At 43.9% G+C, this 18,780-nt stretch overlaps 1 protein-coding gene across 6 annotated transcripts in view; it reads left to right on the top strand.

Moving 5' to 3' along the window:
• The window catches only part of shq1 (SHQ1, H/ACA ribonucleoprotein assembly factor), a 48,414-nt gene extending 30,261 nt beyond the window's left edge, over positions 1-18,153 (top strand). For all 6 annotated transcript variants that reach the window (XM_082532766.1, XM_082532764.1, XM_082532765.1 and 3 more), the window contains 2 exons: positions 7,382-7,502; positions 17,317-18,153. In XM_082532766.1, the coding sequence (XP_082388892.1) occupies positions 7,382-7,502; positions 17,317-17,956 (761 nt within the window). In that variant the 3' untranslated portion in view covers positions 17,957-18,153. The remainder of the gene's footprint in view (positions 1-7,381; positions 7,503-17,316) is intronic.
• Positions 18,154-18,780: the final 627 nt, after the last annotated feature.

The following is an 18,780-nucleotide window of genomic DNA, read 5'->3' as shown; positions in this document are numbered from 1 at the left end:
GCAGACAGCTGAGAGTCAGCAGTGTAAACATACTCAGGATGTGTGAGGGCTAAGATTATCCAGCTTGTGATGATTTTAACACTAGCAAACGACAGAAAATTAAAGGCCTTTTAAGCCCCAGATTAGCATTTCCTCGCCTCATTAAGTAGGAAGATGAGTTGATCAGGAGAGCCAGGGAAACAGCAGTTAGACTCGCTCTTTCCTTTCTGTCTTTTACCTCAGGGCAGAGATTTCTCTTGTTGAGCCCAAACCTGGAAATTGTTCCATCTCCTTACACCTCAAAGAACATCTTATTCCAACTCCACTCTGTGCATAATAAGAAGCCAAAGCGTCTGTTTATTTGTTTAAATTTAGAGGGGGGAGGGATGGGACTTAATTTTTTAATATGCAATAATGTTCCCTCCCGGCTCATAACCTTCATTATTTACAAGAATTATGAAGAATAAGTAAAAGGGCTTCTCCTTAATCAACTGTAACACTACAGTAATTCGTTCTGTTGCATGTGTGAGGCTGCCTTTCCTCCCAGCATTACTTTAGACACTAATTAATTTGTCAGGATAAGGCGAATGGAAATGCACGTTCCATTTTCGAGGTACTTCATTTAACTGTCTGTACAAGCAAACATTCATATTAGCAAAACAAACCCATTAATGGCAGCGAGCAGATTAAGGCCTCAGAGGAAGTGTTATCCAGGGGTAAATATTTAAACAACCTTCTGGCAGTTTGGTGAGCATTCTCAAGGAGCTCCTCCACCTGCTTCCTAAGAGGCTGTAGCTAAAGAGCCACCGGGCAGGTATAGAAGAGCAGAAAGCCAGTCGGAGTTAGGAAGTGTCGAGGTGGGCACCACTGTCGTGCTGCTGTCGTGATCAAACAGAAAGGGCGGTACAGGAAATGTCAGATGTGTCCTTCGATAAAGGTCCGCCATGTTCCTGTGTTGTTCATTCACAACAGCACCTTTACAGCCAACGTTTCTTTGGAATTTCTTGGGAAAGTTTTACATTTGTGGAAGTCAAGTTTTAGGTCGAGTAAGGCGCTCTGGTCTGAGTAATGAAATTTTACATTCAGGCCAGGGTGATATTTTATTGGATGAGATTCAGGCTATGTCCACACCAACGCATTGTTTTCTCTCCGTTTTGGCCTCCCGTCCACACTGAGACGGCGTTTTCCCCAAGGAAACACGCAGCGTTTTGAAAACGCTCTCAAAAACGAATACATTTCAAAACGGAGCTGTTCCATTGCAGTGCGGACACTCGAAAACGCAGACTTGCTAAAACGATGACGCATTTTAGTCATGTGATGCAGTCATGTGACCAAATAAACAAAGATAGCGGAGTGCATTATACAGCAGTTGTTTTGATTGCTCTCAATTTTGATGAATATCCGTTTGTACATGCTCCAGATAGCTTTTCTTCAAATTCTTTAATTCTCACTCGCTTTTGCGCACGGATGTTTCAATGTGGACGCACAACTCTGTAAAACCGACTGAAAACGCCAGTGTGGACACGGAGCGTAGTGTGGACGTAGCCACAAGAAGTGGATATCCACATGTGTCTGTGGGGGTGGGAGGAAAAGTGCCATCAGGGATGAATTGTCCCAGCACATTAGACCTGCCACAGGATGAAGCCTTTCAAGCATATCATCATTAGTGGTAAATCTGACAAAGGCAGAATGCTTCCGGCTGCTTTTGCTGCTTTTCCTGTTGCCTCTGCTCTTACTCTGAAAAGTTAAAAGCAAAAAAGATATAATTTAAATGTTATTGATATGAGCTAAAGAACCTTTAGTAGATTTCCTTTTCCCCAAGTTATTCATGATGGCAGGTCTGTCAAACAGAGAAAGTATTTACCCCCTTCCTCATCATTATTATTATTATTTATTTATTTATCTTGTCACACTTGCATTTTTCATATAATTAAACAAATTTTCATATTTGACAAAGATTCCCTGAGTAATTACAAATGCAGTGTTTAAATGTTGACTTGATTCAGGGAAAAATTATTTGAACCCCTGCTGATTCTGTAAGTTTGCCCACTGACAAAGAAATGGTCATTCTATCATTTTAATGGTTGGTTTATTTGAACATTGAGAGACAGAACAATAACAAAAAAATCCAGAAAAATGCATTTCAGAAAGTTATAAATGAATTCGCATTTTCATCAATCAGTAGGACTTCTAGCCCCCAGGTCTATCTTATACAGGCAACGAGCTGCGATTGGGAGCCTTCACAACTTGTTATGCGTATAAAAGAATGCTGCCCATTGGAGCAATTAATTTCTCCACCATGGCCAAGACCAAAGAGTTTTCCAAGGATATGAGGGACAAGATTGTGGACCTACACAAGGCTGGAATGGGCTACAAGACCATCACCAAGCAGCTGGGTGAGAAGGTGACAACAGTTGGTGCAATTTCTTTCATGAAAATGTGACTTAATTTATAACTTTCTGAAATGCGTTTTTCAGGATTTTTTTGTTATTGTTCTGTCTCTCACTGTTCAAACCCAAAAAACTTAAGCAAGTGTTAAAATGATTTTTTTCCTCTGACTGTATAAAGGGAAACCTATGTCCAAATCTACCTGGCTCTATTTAGGGAGCAAGTAATTACCTCCCTTGTTAAGTCATTTTACTTTTTCACAGCACAGTAAAATATCCACCTGCATAAGGGACCACTGGATGGCTTTTTAGTGTGAAAATTGCTGAGAAGGAGGGAATACTTGTTGGACTTTCCCAGCGGAAAATACACTGGGAACCATTGTGTTGCAAAGTTAAAATGTTTAATGTAATGAGTGTTTGTTCCAAGCCACAGGTCTGAGTCTTTCGACACAGTCTAGTTTTTCAACTTTCGTACTGGCTATGACATCCTCTGTAGCTGCCATACGACACCAGAGTAAGGTGGTTAAGCTAAGGTGCTGCACCAATTTGCCACTGACTTTTGACATTAGTGCTTCTTTATAATGCAAAAAAACAAAACAAAACTGAGACATGGTGCTGAAATTGCACTCATTTTCCTTTAGATATGAAGCTGCTTTGTTTTTAGTTGAAGACAAGGTGGCGAGGACCATTTTTAGGTTATCATGCAGTGGTTTTACTGGTCTTTGTGAAGTTTTACTCAACATGTTTTAAGCAATAAATTAAAAAAAAATGCTGTGGGCTGTCAGTGTCCTTCAAGATATTTGAAAATAAGAATACTTTAAATTCCTCATCAGAAAAGGCTGTGACAAAGATGGCTGAGGTTGTGTTTCTCACATACATCATTAAGTGTTTATGTAAAAAACATAAAAACTGTTTAAAAAAAAAAAAAGATTACTTTGCTGCTGCAGTGTCTAGAAAACACAGCAGGCTTTTGTTTTTGGTCCACTTCACACCCACCACCACACTGCATGCCTGCCCAGTCTGCAGCCATGAAGGAATTACTGCTCTACGTTTTGAATGCGTCCCCCTCCCCACTCATTGGATAACCCAATGATACCTAATTGAAATGCCTCGCTCACTTGTGCTAAACCCTTCACCAACAATCAGTATGTTAAACTCAACCTTTGCTCCAGTTTTCTCCAAACAACTTAGAAAGCTTCTCTCTGGAAAAAAAAAAATCAAATCTTGGAAGCAAGACCTTTTTTTTTTTTTTTTGCTTCACACAATCCAAGCCTTGATTGGAGCAAAGAAAAAAAAAATTTATTTTATGTTTTTTCCTTAGGCCACAGTTCCCTGTATACAATGCCATGCTTTAAATGAGGACCAAATGTTTGCTCAAGGTTTTCCTCGCTGTGAGTACGCTGTTTATTTTGATTGGTCTGGAATGTCTCTGGACAACGCCAACAAGCTCTCTGGAGGTGGAGAGGAGCATTTTCTCTTGCCCTCAGCGGATTGTTGGCCACATCATATGGCTATTTATATGCCTGATTGAAGGATAAGTGCTGCAGCACTAGCTATGTGCTTCAGGAGAAAATTCCTTTCAGAATAACACACGTATTCAGTGTATCGTCTTGATGCATGCTCAATCATGCAGGTAATTAAATCCAAAAATTTGGTTCTGTTCATCTGGACGTTTTCAGTGGGAGAAACATTTCGTCACTCGTCCGTGCAACTTCTTCAGTCTCAGCTGACTGCAGGTTTCCCCAACCTTATAAACAGTATCTTTGCACAATGACTGAAACCAGTCCACTGAATAAACAATGGGCTGTGAGGTCAGGATCCAGGAGAGAAGGACAACTGCTGCCTAAGCGAAAACCCTTAGTGATTCCCTATGTGTCAGGAGTATCGGAACAGTTGAGACGCATTTTCTCCAAAGACTGCGTGGCTTTCAAACGCCAAAACACACTCTGCCAAAAATGGTCCATGCCAATGATCCCTTGACACAAACAGAGCAATGTAGGTACTGTTAAGTGCCAGGAGGATTGCCATGACTTATACATTGGGGAAACCAAACAACGTCTGGACACATCCTGGACAGGGAGGAACGCTGGTTTGAGCGGGGAGTCAAGGAGGCCATTTACGTGAAAAGGGAAAGACCGTCTCTGAATCGAGGAGGGGGCCTAAAGGTACGTCTTTTTCTATCAGCTCACTGTGGATGGTACTCATGGTCTTTGATCAGTGGTTGTTAATCAACGGCCATGGCAGTTTGCAAAATAAGGAAGGAATCAAGGAACTGACCTCACATCCCATTGTTCCTTCAGTGGTGCTAGTTTCAGTCATTATGCAATGGACTGTTTGTAAGGTTGGGGAAACCTGCAGTCAGCTGAGACTGAAGAAGTCACTTGTTAGAGTGACGAAACGTTTCTCCCACTGAAAACTCTACGTCCAGATGAACCACTGTGGTTCTGTGTGTGATGCAGTTGGGGTGTTGAAAGAGGAAACGGTTTTTCTAAAACAATTTCAAAACACACTGTCAAAAATGTCAATAAGGACTGAACGTACAGATTCTTTAGTAGATAGTTTGACAGTAGATTTTCTGTCACCATCTGTATGTTTTATCATTTGCATTAAATAAAGCACATGGTATCCTATTGGCTTAACATTAACAAATGAACACTTAAAAAGTTTATATTAAATTTAAATAACACGTTTAATGTGTTGTGGCAATAGTTATACAGTTAAGTGTATGAAGGCAAATAAAGAGCTATGAGGTGCTGCTATTCTTAGACATCAACTGCATATTGGGACTTTGCAGCTTACACAGCTCTGGTGGCTTCCTGGTGGATATTTCTGGTGGCTGTAAACATACATCTTCTGTGCTCTTGCTTTGATAGATGAGAGCAAACATTTTTCCAAAGCAGCCTCTTGGGATGAACTCTGCAGTCATAATGACACACAGTCCTTCTCTCCAACATTAAATCAATCACTTAAATCTCTCTCCTTGTTGCTGATTGGCTTATTGTTTGTGGGTACCTCAATCCAGTCACCTCCTCTTCTGTCTCCTCTCAAAATAAACCAAGAATATAAAAATCAGTATATTTACGCACAGAGAACAGCCACAATATTAAACTTTTTTACTGTGTGTTGCGGTGTCTGACCACATTAAACCATTAAAAATGCAGAGTTTGTGAAGCCGGCATGTTGCCCTGGATTCATGAACAGTGACCAAGATGGACTTTTATATATGTGGCTAGAGACCGGTCACATCCGTAATACATCAAAGGTGGAAAAGAAGAAAGTTAGGAGCCATTCACATGCTGTGGAGACGTGTTTTAATTTGTCTCTTCACCTTTAGACTGAAAACATGCCTTTTGTTATATCATCTGATTAGGGCTCCCCTTCACAAAGGCAAAAGGGCCAACACGACCGGCATCTGGATAAAACATCATGCTCTTCCTCACATCGAGCTTCATCTCCTAAACTGAAGTCAGAGCTCTAACTGTACAAAAACATACATAAACATTGTTGTTTATTAACAGTATTGTGACAGTTATTGTCAGCAGACTGGACGTGCGACCCTCCATCTCCGGACAGTTGACAGTGGCCAAATAACAATAACAGCTGGTTATAAGCTAACATTATGCCAGCTGATGAGATTTCCCCCCCCCCCTCAAATAACGAGAACATATGAGAGCTTATTAGCACTAAGCATCAGAGTCCAACAATATTAGGTCCACTTTTAAGACAGTTCTGCTTACAGCGGCTAACACGGGCAAAAACAACAGTTCATTCATTCTCACCAACTCACCTTTCATCAGACAGGAGCGAGCTTCACTGATTTATCGATGCATATTGGACTCCTTTTACAGAGTAAACGTAGAGTAGACGTGGACACCAGCTGAGATAAACAGCGCACTGGCAGCCTACACTCATTACAGATGAACGGCGTTTAGAGTTGTTTGTGCAATAACGACCACCATAGCTGGGATTACGGACTTGCATCTGGAATCTACTGGCATCACTGCAACTTTAATGTTGTTGCCGCTCAGTGTTAATGAAAGCACCACAAGTCATTAGTGCAAATAAATTATTTTTGTGCCTAATTTTAAAATCTAATTAAGCATAAGCTTTAGTGTCATATCTGTTTTTCAGTGACATTTCTAAAGTTTTGCAAAGACAGATTTTTATGAAAGAAATTAGGAGAGAAAAATAAGAAACAAACAGGATTAGAAGGAAATGAACGACCACATCTGCTGTGTGCATGAAGAGCTGCATAGACGCGACTCCAGTGTCTCCCCCTGCAACCCCGCCTCCCCCCAGGCCCTCGGGCTTGTTGTAGTTTTCAGTATGAGAAATGTCAGTTTTGGAAGTTATAGCATTTCTAAGGTTAGAAATGTAAATTAAACCAAATGTACTGCCAACTGCCAAAGAAAGACTTTGAGAAAGTGATCCTCCTCCTTTAGGACCAGGCAGGATTTCTTGGAAAGAAATAGTTTTTCGAGCGCTGTGGAGGAAAAAAGGGGGGAAAAATCAACAAGATGCAGATTTCTAAAAAATTCAGCTTTTACATGCTACGTCTAATTAATTGATGTAACATCAAATCAGAAGCAAAATGGATACAGATAAGGATGCAGCGCAGTAGCAGAACAGGCAGGCTTAAGATTTATGTCAAGTGGAAAATCATCAGAAACATTCAGAGCTATTTTTGATAAATCAAGGCAAAGCAGTGTTTGACAGAGTTTGAGCAGAAACACTATTAATTTGACAGACTCCAGAAATAGAGTTGTCATCTTTGTCTCAGATGAACCACTTCTTTTTCCTAAAAAACAAAAAACCCATATGGATGAAATTACTCTGCTGCTCGCTGGGATTTCCCTCTGATCCTGTATCTTGGCTTTTATGTATGGAACAATAACTGCAAGCCTTAAGACACATGCTGCATCTGCCAGCAGCTGGAGTGCATTGTCATCCTTAATAGTGAGCACGAATAACACTGTTTTTCCATTTGCCTACCCCGGCTGTGTTGCCGTGCCCAGGGAAAGCCTGCGTCCTCAAATGCCTGCTGGATATTCACAGAGTCTTCAGAGAGAACGAGCCGGCATACATATTGAACGATCTGTACATCACAGACTACTGCATCTGGATCCAGAGAGTCAAGTAAGTCCACCAGCACACACAAATCCATTCACACACACATGCAGACACCTCAGAGGCCTCAATCTAGATAGAATTGCCTTCAGAGCCATGCACTGTGCCATTCAGACTGCCCCCTCCCGCGATGCTTCAGTGTCATTTTGTCACAGCAGGGCCAATTGCACGACCAAGCCTGCGAAAGATGCAGTTTATGTGGTCAAAGTACCATCAGTGGGTGTTAAAAGAGCCAGCTGCACTCAGCGGATTCACTCTGTACGAAACCTTTAGGAGCTCATGCGCGTCTGCGTGGGCTTCTCCAATCTATGGCGGATGCGACCTTTTCCTAGAACTGCAAGCCCAAAGATGCCAGATCTGCACTTTCTTCCCAAATGCCACAGGTCTGATGGCTCTCTCCTCCTCCTCCCCTCCCCCCGCCTAGTTCATATTTAACAATTAGTCACATTTTAAATGCGAGCCTGCGAGCACATTACAGAGTAATGAGCTCAGTTTTACTCCTGGCCAAGGTTCAGCAAAGTGGTGTGCTCGTCTGGAAAAAGCCCAGTTGAAAAATGCACGCCTGATGTTGTAGGCTCAGTGCCCAGATGCAGACACGATAAAAGGTCTGCAGGGATTTAGCGGTCTCTACCTCCCTTCCTCGCATTCTCATTTCTGCATTTTTCCAGCACAAGTCTTGAATGCTGCTCTTTTAAAGAAATAGAAAATGCAGCGGATGCTGCGTTCGTAAAGGGTGGGAGGAATAAGGAGTCGGGTTCAGGGCTGTTTGAGACACAGAGCAGAGAGAAGACGCGCACTCGATCTTAGTCTGTAAGCGCACGGAGCTTCTGAAGCTCTTGTCAACTCACAGAGAAAGTCGATCAGTCTCTTCCGAGGCACACCGGAGCACTGCTCCTCCTCCCTTCCCTCCCTGCTCTACTTAACTAAATGTCAGCTTGGCCAAACGTGCTGGCTGCCACTGCACCCTTCATCGATCATTAAACGGATTGGCCCCGTGATCTCTTAGCACTGACCTGTGATTGAATCATTACATTTCTCTTGTCTAAATAAAAGTGTACAGTATTTATTTTTTTTGTCATGATGTGAAAAAGACAGTAGAAGCACTTCTATCACCTCCTGCCACTTGAGAGAGCAACCAAGCATGAACAGATTTTTGTTGTTGTCGTTCTTTATGTATGAGCGCGCTGGCTCACACTCAATAGAAACCTCATACAGTCTTCTCTCGCGGTTTATGAAACTATGTTCCCATGTTTGCAGTGTAATATTAAAAGGAGCCTGCAGTCAGAATGCAAAGCAGCAGCGCAGGAGAGCGAGGCGGCAGCGGTGATTTCCACAGACCAACCTCCTCTATCATACATGCGGTTTGTTGTGGCGGCCCCCTTTGTATCATCTGACAGGTTTGATGACAGATCGTGTAGGCATTGTTTTCCCACAGTGCGAGATATTCCCCCGCGCAGGATTTGTCATCCTCCGCTAAGTGAGTCGTCTCTGGGAGCCCAGGCGGTTAGATGAGATGCAATCTATATACCCCCCTTCCCCCCGGTGCAATCCCCGTATCCTGTCGCTCCCTCTCCGCTGCTGCTGCCGGGGCATATGCGATCAGCTATACGTGATGGACACGGCGATTAATGGATGTTTGCTGGCTGCAGGGGGGGTGGTTGATTTATTTAATCTCCTCACTGTGTCCCACATGCGTTTCTACTCCTAAAGTTCATCTGACTGCTGAGACATCGGTCTCAGATTTACAACCTCGTAAAGACTTCATCATGATTTAAGCCACGGGGCAGGCGCTCTCCTCTACGCTCTCAGACACTCGGAGCAGAACCCCTTTGCGCTGAGATCAAGCGTGCAACCTCAAAGCAAATTGCGCTTCCCGTTGTTTCATTAATGAGGAACTTTTTTTGTTTTGTTTTGGGCTATATTTTTTTCCCCTCACTGGAGCGGTCACCATTTCACACAAACACACACAAACATCCTTTTGTTGGGTATGGTTTTTAATCCGCCCTCACACATCCGTCCAATCCTAATTATCTCTGAATTGTTAGCAGACAGTATTATTTCAAATGGAGCAGCAGCCTCTCCAGTCCATTAGTTTCACTGTATGCTTTTGAAGGTCTTCAGCTGCCAAAACCCCCGCAGAGTTGCTGGACTGCACAGGAAAAAAAAGAGGGGGGAAATAAGCGAGTCGCCTCACTTTCTTTCTCTTTGTTTTGCCTGCCTTTATCAAAAAGCTTGGAGACAGGCCAACACAGATCCACGGCAGCCAGCGCACACGAAGCTTTATAAGCCTGTTGTGTTACAGTACCTCAGAGAATCAGAAGGGCCGCAGCTTCCTTTTACCACACAGGTTTCTCTCGCAGCCACCCACCCACCCTTATTAATTGGGTCAATTATAGTCTATAGCAGGACAAAAAAAAAGAAAAACGCGGAGAATACAGAATACAAGCGCTTCAGGGTTAGTCTGAGGAGAGGATGAAGTGATTAGCAAGAAAATTTAGTCTTTTTCTTTTGTGGAGCAAATGTGTGAAATGGACATTGACACATTGCTGCAAAAACTGGAAAATTGACAAGAAGCGGCTTAAGGATGGGCCGAGCCTCGCACCACAGCAGCTGAATGGACAGACTCAAATAATTGTGAATGGTAGGTGTGAAGTGAGCAGTCCTCAGAGACACAATGGGTGTTGTTTTCAACTGTAGAAAAGAGAGTGCATCACAGAAAAGCATGAAAAGCAACAACGGGCAACTGTCGAAAAATAAAGTTGTAGGCATTCTCTTTCCTCAGACCAGTCTTTTGTTTTTAGACAGCGGAGCAGCCCCTCGCTGGCTCTACGCGCTCGCAATGCCTCCCTCGCCCTGCCTCCCTCACCTTGTTCAACCTCAGCGTTGTGTCCTCGGCGGCAGCCGTCGGGGAGATTTGTCAGCAGCTCTGACAAAAGCTCCCCCGCGGGTGGGGTGGGGGAGTTTCTGGAGCTCTAACAACTGCAAGTGTCTCAGGGCAAGGAGGTCAAGCGTGGGGTCAGTGTGTCAGCTGAGGCGTGTGGGTCAAACACCTTGAAAGTGCCCTTGTGCTCAGTGTCAACACTTTCTCCCCACGCTGCCTAGGACGACTGGTGGTTTTTACCTCAGCGTAACTCTGTGTTATTGTAACACACAAGTCAAATACTACCCAGGTTTCCCCTTCAGCCTTTGGCCCTTACAGATGTTTTTGTTTCACTTGTGCTCAAAGCTTTTCTGTTCACATTAACACAGCTCACTTTGTTGGGAAGGGACTTCCAGCAGACAGCACCACACAACTGTCAAACAGCTGTCCTGAAAGCTTTGAAACAGATAATGGAGCTGCTCTATCTGCCGTTAGCCGCATCACTGAACGAGATCCTTAGAGGCCCCACCGGGCAGAACAAAGACACCAATGTCTCCCAGCTAACAGGGATAAGTAGTACAGATTTCCTCTCAGCAGGAGTCCACTCCAGATTTTTGTCTTGAACACACAGCTCATCATAAACACAGAGTACTGTGTTTGCATAATTTCCTAAACCCTCGTGTGGAGTGTTCACTCCAGTTAATTCAATTGATTATTGTATTTTTTTTTTCTACAGGCGTATCAGAAAAGGATGTCTAACACTGAATTGTGTCACATTGTGAGATACTAGAAAGAGATGTTAGCAGTGGGATATGAAGCAGACAGGCTGGAGAAGTAGAGGACTTGAACGTTTTTTGTGATTACACAAGTCAGATGGTAAGTGAGGAGACAGTAAAAGCAGAGAAAAAGTAAAGAGCTGAGCATTTGTAGTAAAGATCCCATAATCCCAAAAGTAGAGAGTAAATCCAACTGGAACATTCTGACAAAAAGTTTCAAAGTCAATCGTGAGGTCTTTAACTTCTTTGAGCTCAGACCAAACTAAAGCCTGCAATACTTGGAGCTTTTTTAAAAAATCCTTCTTTTAAACCTAAGTGATGATGTAGGAATAGAAACTTGTCACTTGAGACGCTTCTTTTTATCTGCCACCAAATCCACAAAGGACTAAGAAAGAGTAAGAGAATGCTTTTTCTAAATCTGCATCTTGTGATAGATTAATTCTTGAGATTTGGGAACATGACAACCCAGTGAGAATCCTTATGGATTCTAACTGGTTCCGCTTTAAGAGTCACCACCATCTCTAAGCAGTAGATCACAGACAAATTAATTACATCCTGTGCGGTCTAATGTTTGTGCATGTTGATGCTATTTAACCTTTTCGTTGTGATCAGTTTTGGTGTCATTACTCAAAAAAAGTAATATTTAACACCATTTAACATGAGGCTACAGTCCGACACACCAACACAAATCCCTACCCAAGTGAGGACACACGATCTTTCCTTTAGTATCCTGGACACAAAGCCAACAGTACAAGCAAAGATGCAAACCAGCACAAAGACTATTTAAAGTGATCGTCAGGGCGATTTCGACTTTAGAAACATGAACAGGCAGAAATGGAGGCTGCAGCCTGACTGTTACTCAGTTTGTTACCTGTTGAAGTTCAGGCTCTGGCTGCTGGATTTGGTCAGCATTCAGTCCACTTTGATGTCACTCTTGGGTCTTGGCTAGCTTAGCGTTAGCACGCTGTCCATCCAGGTGCTTGCAAAGAGCTGAAGTTTCTTTAGTAGTGTATTGTTTCTGCATCCTGTTCCTGGATGCAGTTTCTACTTTACCATTGTGCTGTCATCTTCTTGTGGAATAAAAATAGATGTAATGTCCATATCAGATGAAATCAGCTGATAGTAGTACAAGTGGAGCCAATAAGCTGGATTGATAGGTTAGCAGGCCAACAACTCCAAGGAATTCAACTACTGGGAACTGGTTCTCGATTGCCATCCCTAATGACAACCCCCAAAACCTTCACAAAATAGTTTCATCATTGGCTGATCTCCCTTTCAAGATGGAGTCTTTGTGCAGTACTACACCACTCCCAACGATCCTGCGTTTTTTGTTTTTTCGTTTTTTTTAAATCCCTTCCTGTGCTCTTGACCAAGTGGTCAGAACAGGAAATAATTTTCCAGCTGGATTTAGAACAGGATAGAATCTTTCCCACCTATCACGAATGTGTCAAACCAATGATTTTCCAATATGAATTTCAGTTTTGGGAACATGATGTAAATGGATTATTTGCACAGAATCTTCATTGATGTTGGAAAAGAAACTACAAGCATGCTTCTGATCACACTCGTGACCTGAGGGATGTGATGCACCACCTTCGGGCTCGGACGCTGGGGGCTCTCCCACTAATCGACTGATGTTTGGTCTCAGACTGTGACATGGAGACCAACCCTCGCAACCACGGTCGGTTAGAGGAAAAATGCGTATACCCTGACCAGCTGTTGAGTGGTTGCTGACTCACACTTGGTGAAATTGCCTCCTCTGTGACACCAACCATCAATACTTTCACATTCCTGGCAAGCATTCCTATTGTCCTCCTTGTGATTGCTTTAGTTGTTAGCAGATTGCTACAGTTGGCTGTAATTTGCATGGAAGATGCCAGCATGACTCTTGATGAGTAACATCTGAAAGACACAAACCAGAAACGGAGACCGCAAGTCAAAGTTCTGTCTTACCACTGACACCAACATGTTTCAGAAGGTGCAACTTTTACTTTGAAGGCAAACAGTCTCTTTTTCTGGTTTTTGCAGAAACGTTGGTGACTTTCCTACCAACTATGGGCAACTGTGGCAATCACAAAAGGGTTTTCAGGGCAGCAACTTATACCTGTTTGCAAGCAATTTGACATAGCAACCACAAGCAAGCAACCACTCGCCAACCAGCCATGAAATGCAGTGGAATAGTTACCAGGCAGTTGCAACCAGTGTTTAGGGTTGAAATTTTCTGTTCCCAGTTGATACAATTCGGTGGAACCTTTTTATGATGTCAGCATCTGTTGCTCTGCTCTTCTCACATCCTTGCAGTAAATATGTTGTCTTCATAAGCATTTTAAGCCATTATATGACCAAAGAGAAAGAAAAAGGCAAAAATAAAAATTAGAAAAAGTTCCTCCACACCTGTCTCAATTGTGTGAACCATCTACCAGTGTTTCAAGGGTCCTCAGGCAGCTGTAATTGGGGTCTCAAACACTGGTTCCCCGGATAAATACATCTGTGTTTCTCGTTTCTGGAACGGGAGAGGCTACAGCGCCTCGGACCGTTTCAGCATTCAGTCACACTGACGGATCGCGTCTCCCAGCGTCGGCTTTTATCCCCCCCTTCAGCCGGTGAATGATGCGTTTGCGAGTTACTCTGAGGAAATCTGGTGCTTATATTACCGTACACAGATTTCTGCGTCTGAGGACAAGCTTTATCTGAGATGTTTTCAAGAGCACAGACACGCTGAATGAGCTGCTCTTTCACTGAACACAAGCCTGATGAAAGAAATGTCAGATTGTAATTTAGCTCGGCTCTTTCACAGACAACGCACAGACACACACACACTCTCTCTCCCTTCACGTTCTCATCTAAAGACTTTGGCAGATGGAGGCGTCTTTGTCTCGCCAGAAGTTTTCCAACCTTGAAAAAAGGCGCCCCTCCTCAGTTTAATGAAGGCAAGCCACAACAGCAGTATAGTAATGACTGGATTGTGTACAACATTATCCCTCCCCCCTCCTGGACAGGGCCTTTGTGTTCACTGCAGGCCGAGCTTCTCCCACCACAGAGCAAGGGAGGGGAGAGAAAACAAGCGCGCCTCTCCAACGCTAACGCAATAATGACTTCCCACGGGGGAAAGAGAATACAGGGCAGTCTTTGAAGTGGCTGTGCTGCAGGAGGCTTCTCTGCCACAGTCTCACTACAGGAAGCGCTCACGTGGGTTTTGCAGAACCTGGGACCCTGAACAGGCTCCATCATCATCATCATCATCATAATTATATGAGGTTACATTAAGTTATTTGTGATTGTTTAAAACAAAAACAGTGACTTTTAAACTCGGCTTTCCAAAGAATGCAGTGGCTGTCTGTGTTCACACATAAGTGACAGCTTCAGACAGCGTATACTTAGAGTGAGCAGTGCCCACAACAAACAGTTTCTGGTGCTCGTCTTGATTTTTTTTTCAATTTTCTAAACGCTTGCATGTATTTAGAAGCTCTTCTCGTGTGGTGCGTTTATGTGCTACTGCCCAAACTGGAAAATCATCTTCAATTGCATTAACCAGACTTCAGTCACGCTTCACATTTGAAGTAATTTATTAGTTACAGCAGAAGAATACAGTTAAAGTTTGGCATGTTGGCTCCTAGCTCATCACTTTTCTACATGTCTGTGTCTGTAGATGGCAGCTTTAGTGAGTTAGACCCAATCAGCCTTGAAAGTTTGTTAAAATGGGTACTGAAGCATTTAATATGTTACAGGTGACATTTGTTTAGTAGGATCACTTCCTAGCTGGGGTTTTCTTTTCATGCAGCTTTCTTGACAGTGAAGATCATCACGCAGCTGTCTTGCGCTCGAGTTGCAATATCCGCATCCACAAGTGTTTTAGGTCTGAGTGACGGATTTCATCATCATCGGAGGGTGAACGCGAGGCTGTGTGTGGATGTCTGTAAACTCCAACTACACATGCTAACTCCAAGACGACAGGTGGTCATCCATGGTTTCCTTAAGCGATTTTTTTTTTTTAATTGCACCTGGATCTTGAAATTCCGGGGACTTTTATTAATGAACTAAAAAGACCCTTCTGATAGTTTGCCTGCGGCTCCTCGGTGCTGTGAAGATGAGGCGAGTTGAGACTACACAAAAACAAAACGATGGCATTACATCTGCCGTCTTGTCTCTCTGCTCTCTGTGGCAGAGCTGTGGGTCCGTGTGTCTGTCTGGTGGGTGGAGCTGAGACACATCTGGCAATGTGGTGCCTTCTCACAGAGATGTGGGGTGGTGTGGCTGTGTTTATTTGTGATTTGTGGATCTGAAATGACACTTATTGCCAACACCACTTCTATTCTTAAGCAGCCAAGTTCTGTTTATGAGAAGAGTCTCTCAGCATACGTTGGCAAACTGATTTTTGCGAGGTATTGCAGAGATGACCGTGAGACGAGCTGAAATGTTCAACCAGACTGTCACCTGGCGAAAGCCCCACTCGAATGTTCCTGAACTTTGACATTTGCCAACATGCTGGCACCAGCTGGGCATAATTGCTGGGCTCAAAGTTGGAGCCACTGACATTAATGACTCTGGGATGGGCTTCTGCAAGAAATCCACCAATGATCACAGCCCTCAGAGTCTGTCCACCATGATTTTCACTCCATTGAAATTAGAACAACTTCTGTTTTTAAACAATCAGTTTAAACGTTACCTAAGTGTGGACTGGGAAGGTGCAGCTGAGAACAAGTGGATCACTTATCCCACCAATCTGCAGTTGATTCTCTTCTGGCTGTCGTGGTGCCGAGAACGGGTGTCCTCATGCTACAGCACAACTATGAGATCTGTTAACATAGTTCCACCTGAGGTCCTAAATGAATGCAAAGCCCCTACATGCTTCCATAAACACTTTACTCACCAGAATGGGGAGCTCATTAGGAGTGCACGGTAATGAGGAGCCATCCTGGTGCTCAGCAGTGGGTTAATTGGGCCAGAGAGAGCAACAGCAGCCGTGTGTGAGAAAAAGAGTAGCCCCTCTAAACATACACACACATGGTTTCTCCCACCCTGAATGGACATAGTCTGAATCGCAGTAACCCGCAGAGGTCAGCTCGTAATCACCATGGCAATGAGAGGAGGGACAGGGGATGGGGGCACACACGCCCTAACTGCACCGGGGAGCCCAATGGCAACCACTTAAGTTTTTGGCAGCATGGCATGCTTTCCCAGCGTGAATAATGTGCAGGCTGGGGCCTCCACACAATCGTATGCCTTTACACAAACGGGGCCTTGTAGGAGGACATTCATCAGCAATAAAAACGCGTCTTTCTTCAAGCAGTCGCAACTATAAAACTAAAGCGGCGGGATGGGAACTCTGTTAAATGTACTGCTTTATGAGGGCATTCTCTTCATCTTAATCTTTGGCGACATTTAGCTGTTTGGGCCTCAGCCTGCGCGCTCTCTCTATCCACGCTTTTATTGACTGTATTGCAGTGTGACTGGGAGCACAACTCCACCGTCTTTAGCCTCTTAGGGCTGATTTGCTTCCGCACAATGCACAAAGCGCTCGTGTTTATTCTGGTTTGTTCCAGCTGCAGCATTATTATTGGATGTTTCGGGGGGGTTTTTGTTGTTGTTTTTTCCTTTTCCTCTCCAGCATCGAAACACTCAGGATATATTGACCTCATCTCGACTAATCGTGCCATACGCAGCGGTTGACTTAGCCATTTCATATTTATAGGTGGAAGTGTGCATGTGATTTTTTGCATGCACGGACTGAGGTAGAGAAGGAGGAATAGGAGGGGTCTGCCTCCCTCTGTAATCCCTCTCGGTCTCTTATCACCTCTTGCAGAGAGCGCAGCAGTTGGGGGAGGGAGGAGAAGATCCCAAGGCTCGTGTATCAGCAGCGCTCATCTTCCTACATTATTAAACATCCATATTTCCATATTTCATTGAGCCCCCGTCGCCTCTGCAAATCGCGGTCTACTTAGCATTCATATGAGAATGGGCTTTGGTTAATGGGTATTAGATTTGTAGATGGTTATCCTGTGGCTATGTCTTTAGTACGCAGAGCCAGTCGATCAGTCAGTTGTCATGCCGCTCTCTCTCCCAGGTACCACTGATGAAGTGGTAGTTGGATCTCTCTCTTTTTTCCGTTCCCTTCCCTGTGTGTAAGTGTCGTATTGAGTTGAAACTTTCTGCCTTCCTAATTACTTTTTTTTCCTCATCTTCACAGGTCCAAGAAGGTGGCAGACTTGGCAGCAACGTTGGAAAAAGCAACCCTGCAAAAAACCGACTTGGAGCTGGAAATCGACGAGTTAGAGGACGCTGCGAGGATCGTGGCGGTCGAAGAGGAGCAGCAAGCTTCCAAGAGGGCTCCCGTATCCAGCGACGACAGCAGCAGCTCTTCTGACAGCAGCAGCACTTCCAGTGACAGCAGCAGCGAGTCGTCTAGTGAGAGCGAGGAATCTGAGGCTGAAGAAGACTGCACCGAATCCAAGGAGGGAGGAGGAGGAGAGATGTTCAAGGACAACCCTCCAGAACCCCAACCCTCCGCCTCCGTCTCTCCCACCCCCCAGGCACCCACGAGCTTTTCAGCAGAAAAAAGGAGAGAGGATGCCCTTCCCTCAGCCTCAGAAGGCTTCAGACAGCTGATTCAGGTGCTGGGAGAACGGGTGGCGGAGGAGCTGAGAATCTCTCCAGACTCCAGCCACAAAGGAGCGAGACAGCCGAGCAGCGCTGCGACAGAGACTGAAGGCACGTCTGGGAGGAGCAGCGGCGGGACTTTGTTAGAGCCGAGTCCTTGTAGAAACCCTCTGCTCATTGTCCAAACACAGCAAGATCCCGATGATCTTGAAGGGGACTCTATCAGCTGATGGAAAGGAATTTGAAAGTTCCAGGATTTCATTTTAAACTCCTTGTCAGATGATTTCAGGAAGTGTTTTTGCTTTTAAGGATTTCTTTTCTGTTTTTGAAATTACTGCGTGTTGTTTTTGTCGTGTAATTTTAGGGTCTTAACCCTCTTAAAGGAATATTTTTGTACAGTGTTTGTTTTTTGTTAATGATAAAACTGCAAAGTCTCAATTCTTCTTTAACGCTGCAAACGTGCAAAATAATCTTGTTTTATTAGGATAGTTGCAGGCAGCCGAACCTACTTTTTATTTTGTTTGTTTTTTTGTTTTTGGCCTGTTATCTGTCTACTATCCAAGCGGCACACTTGCTATACAAATACATTCGTGCTCTCTGAACATAGTGTGTGATTTTTATATGAATAATTTCTGCTTCTTTTTAATTATTCATGGAATTTAACAGCGTCTGCGAGCTCAATTCAGTGCGCTGACATCTGCTAACAGTGGTCTCTATTAACCATGTATATTTACATATTTACACAGTCAATCTGCATATTCCTGTCGGGCTTGAATAAACAAAACACTGCAGGAAACTGAAAAACTTTGTGTGTGTGTGTGTGTCAGTCAGCCAGAGCTGCTTTTTGAGATCTTTTCTTTTCCTAACAAATAGCAGGAAAAGCGCTAACCTCTTCCTAAACCCTCGGCATTGATTGAAGTGGAAAAGACTCTGCCTGCACTAAACAGGGCAGCGGAGCACGCCGGAGTGATTGATTCATCTGGTGTGAACGGAAGAGTGCCGTCGACACAGCTCAATATCATCGGCCGCGTCTAACAGGCGAGACAAAACAAAC

Source organism: Aulonocara stuartgranti (assembly GCF_965226115.1).
Source record: "Aulonocara stuartgranti genome assembly, chromosome: 5".
Lineage (NCBI taxonomy): Eukaryota > Metazoa > Chordata > Actinopteri > Cichliformes > Cichlidae > Aulonocara > Aulonocara stuartgranti.
This window is presented reverse-complemented; position numbering and strand designations above follow the sequence as displayed.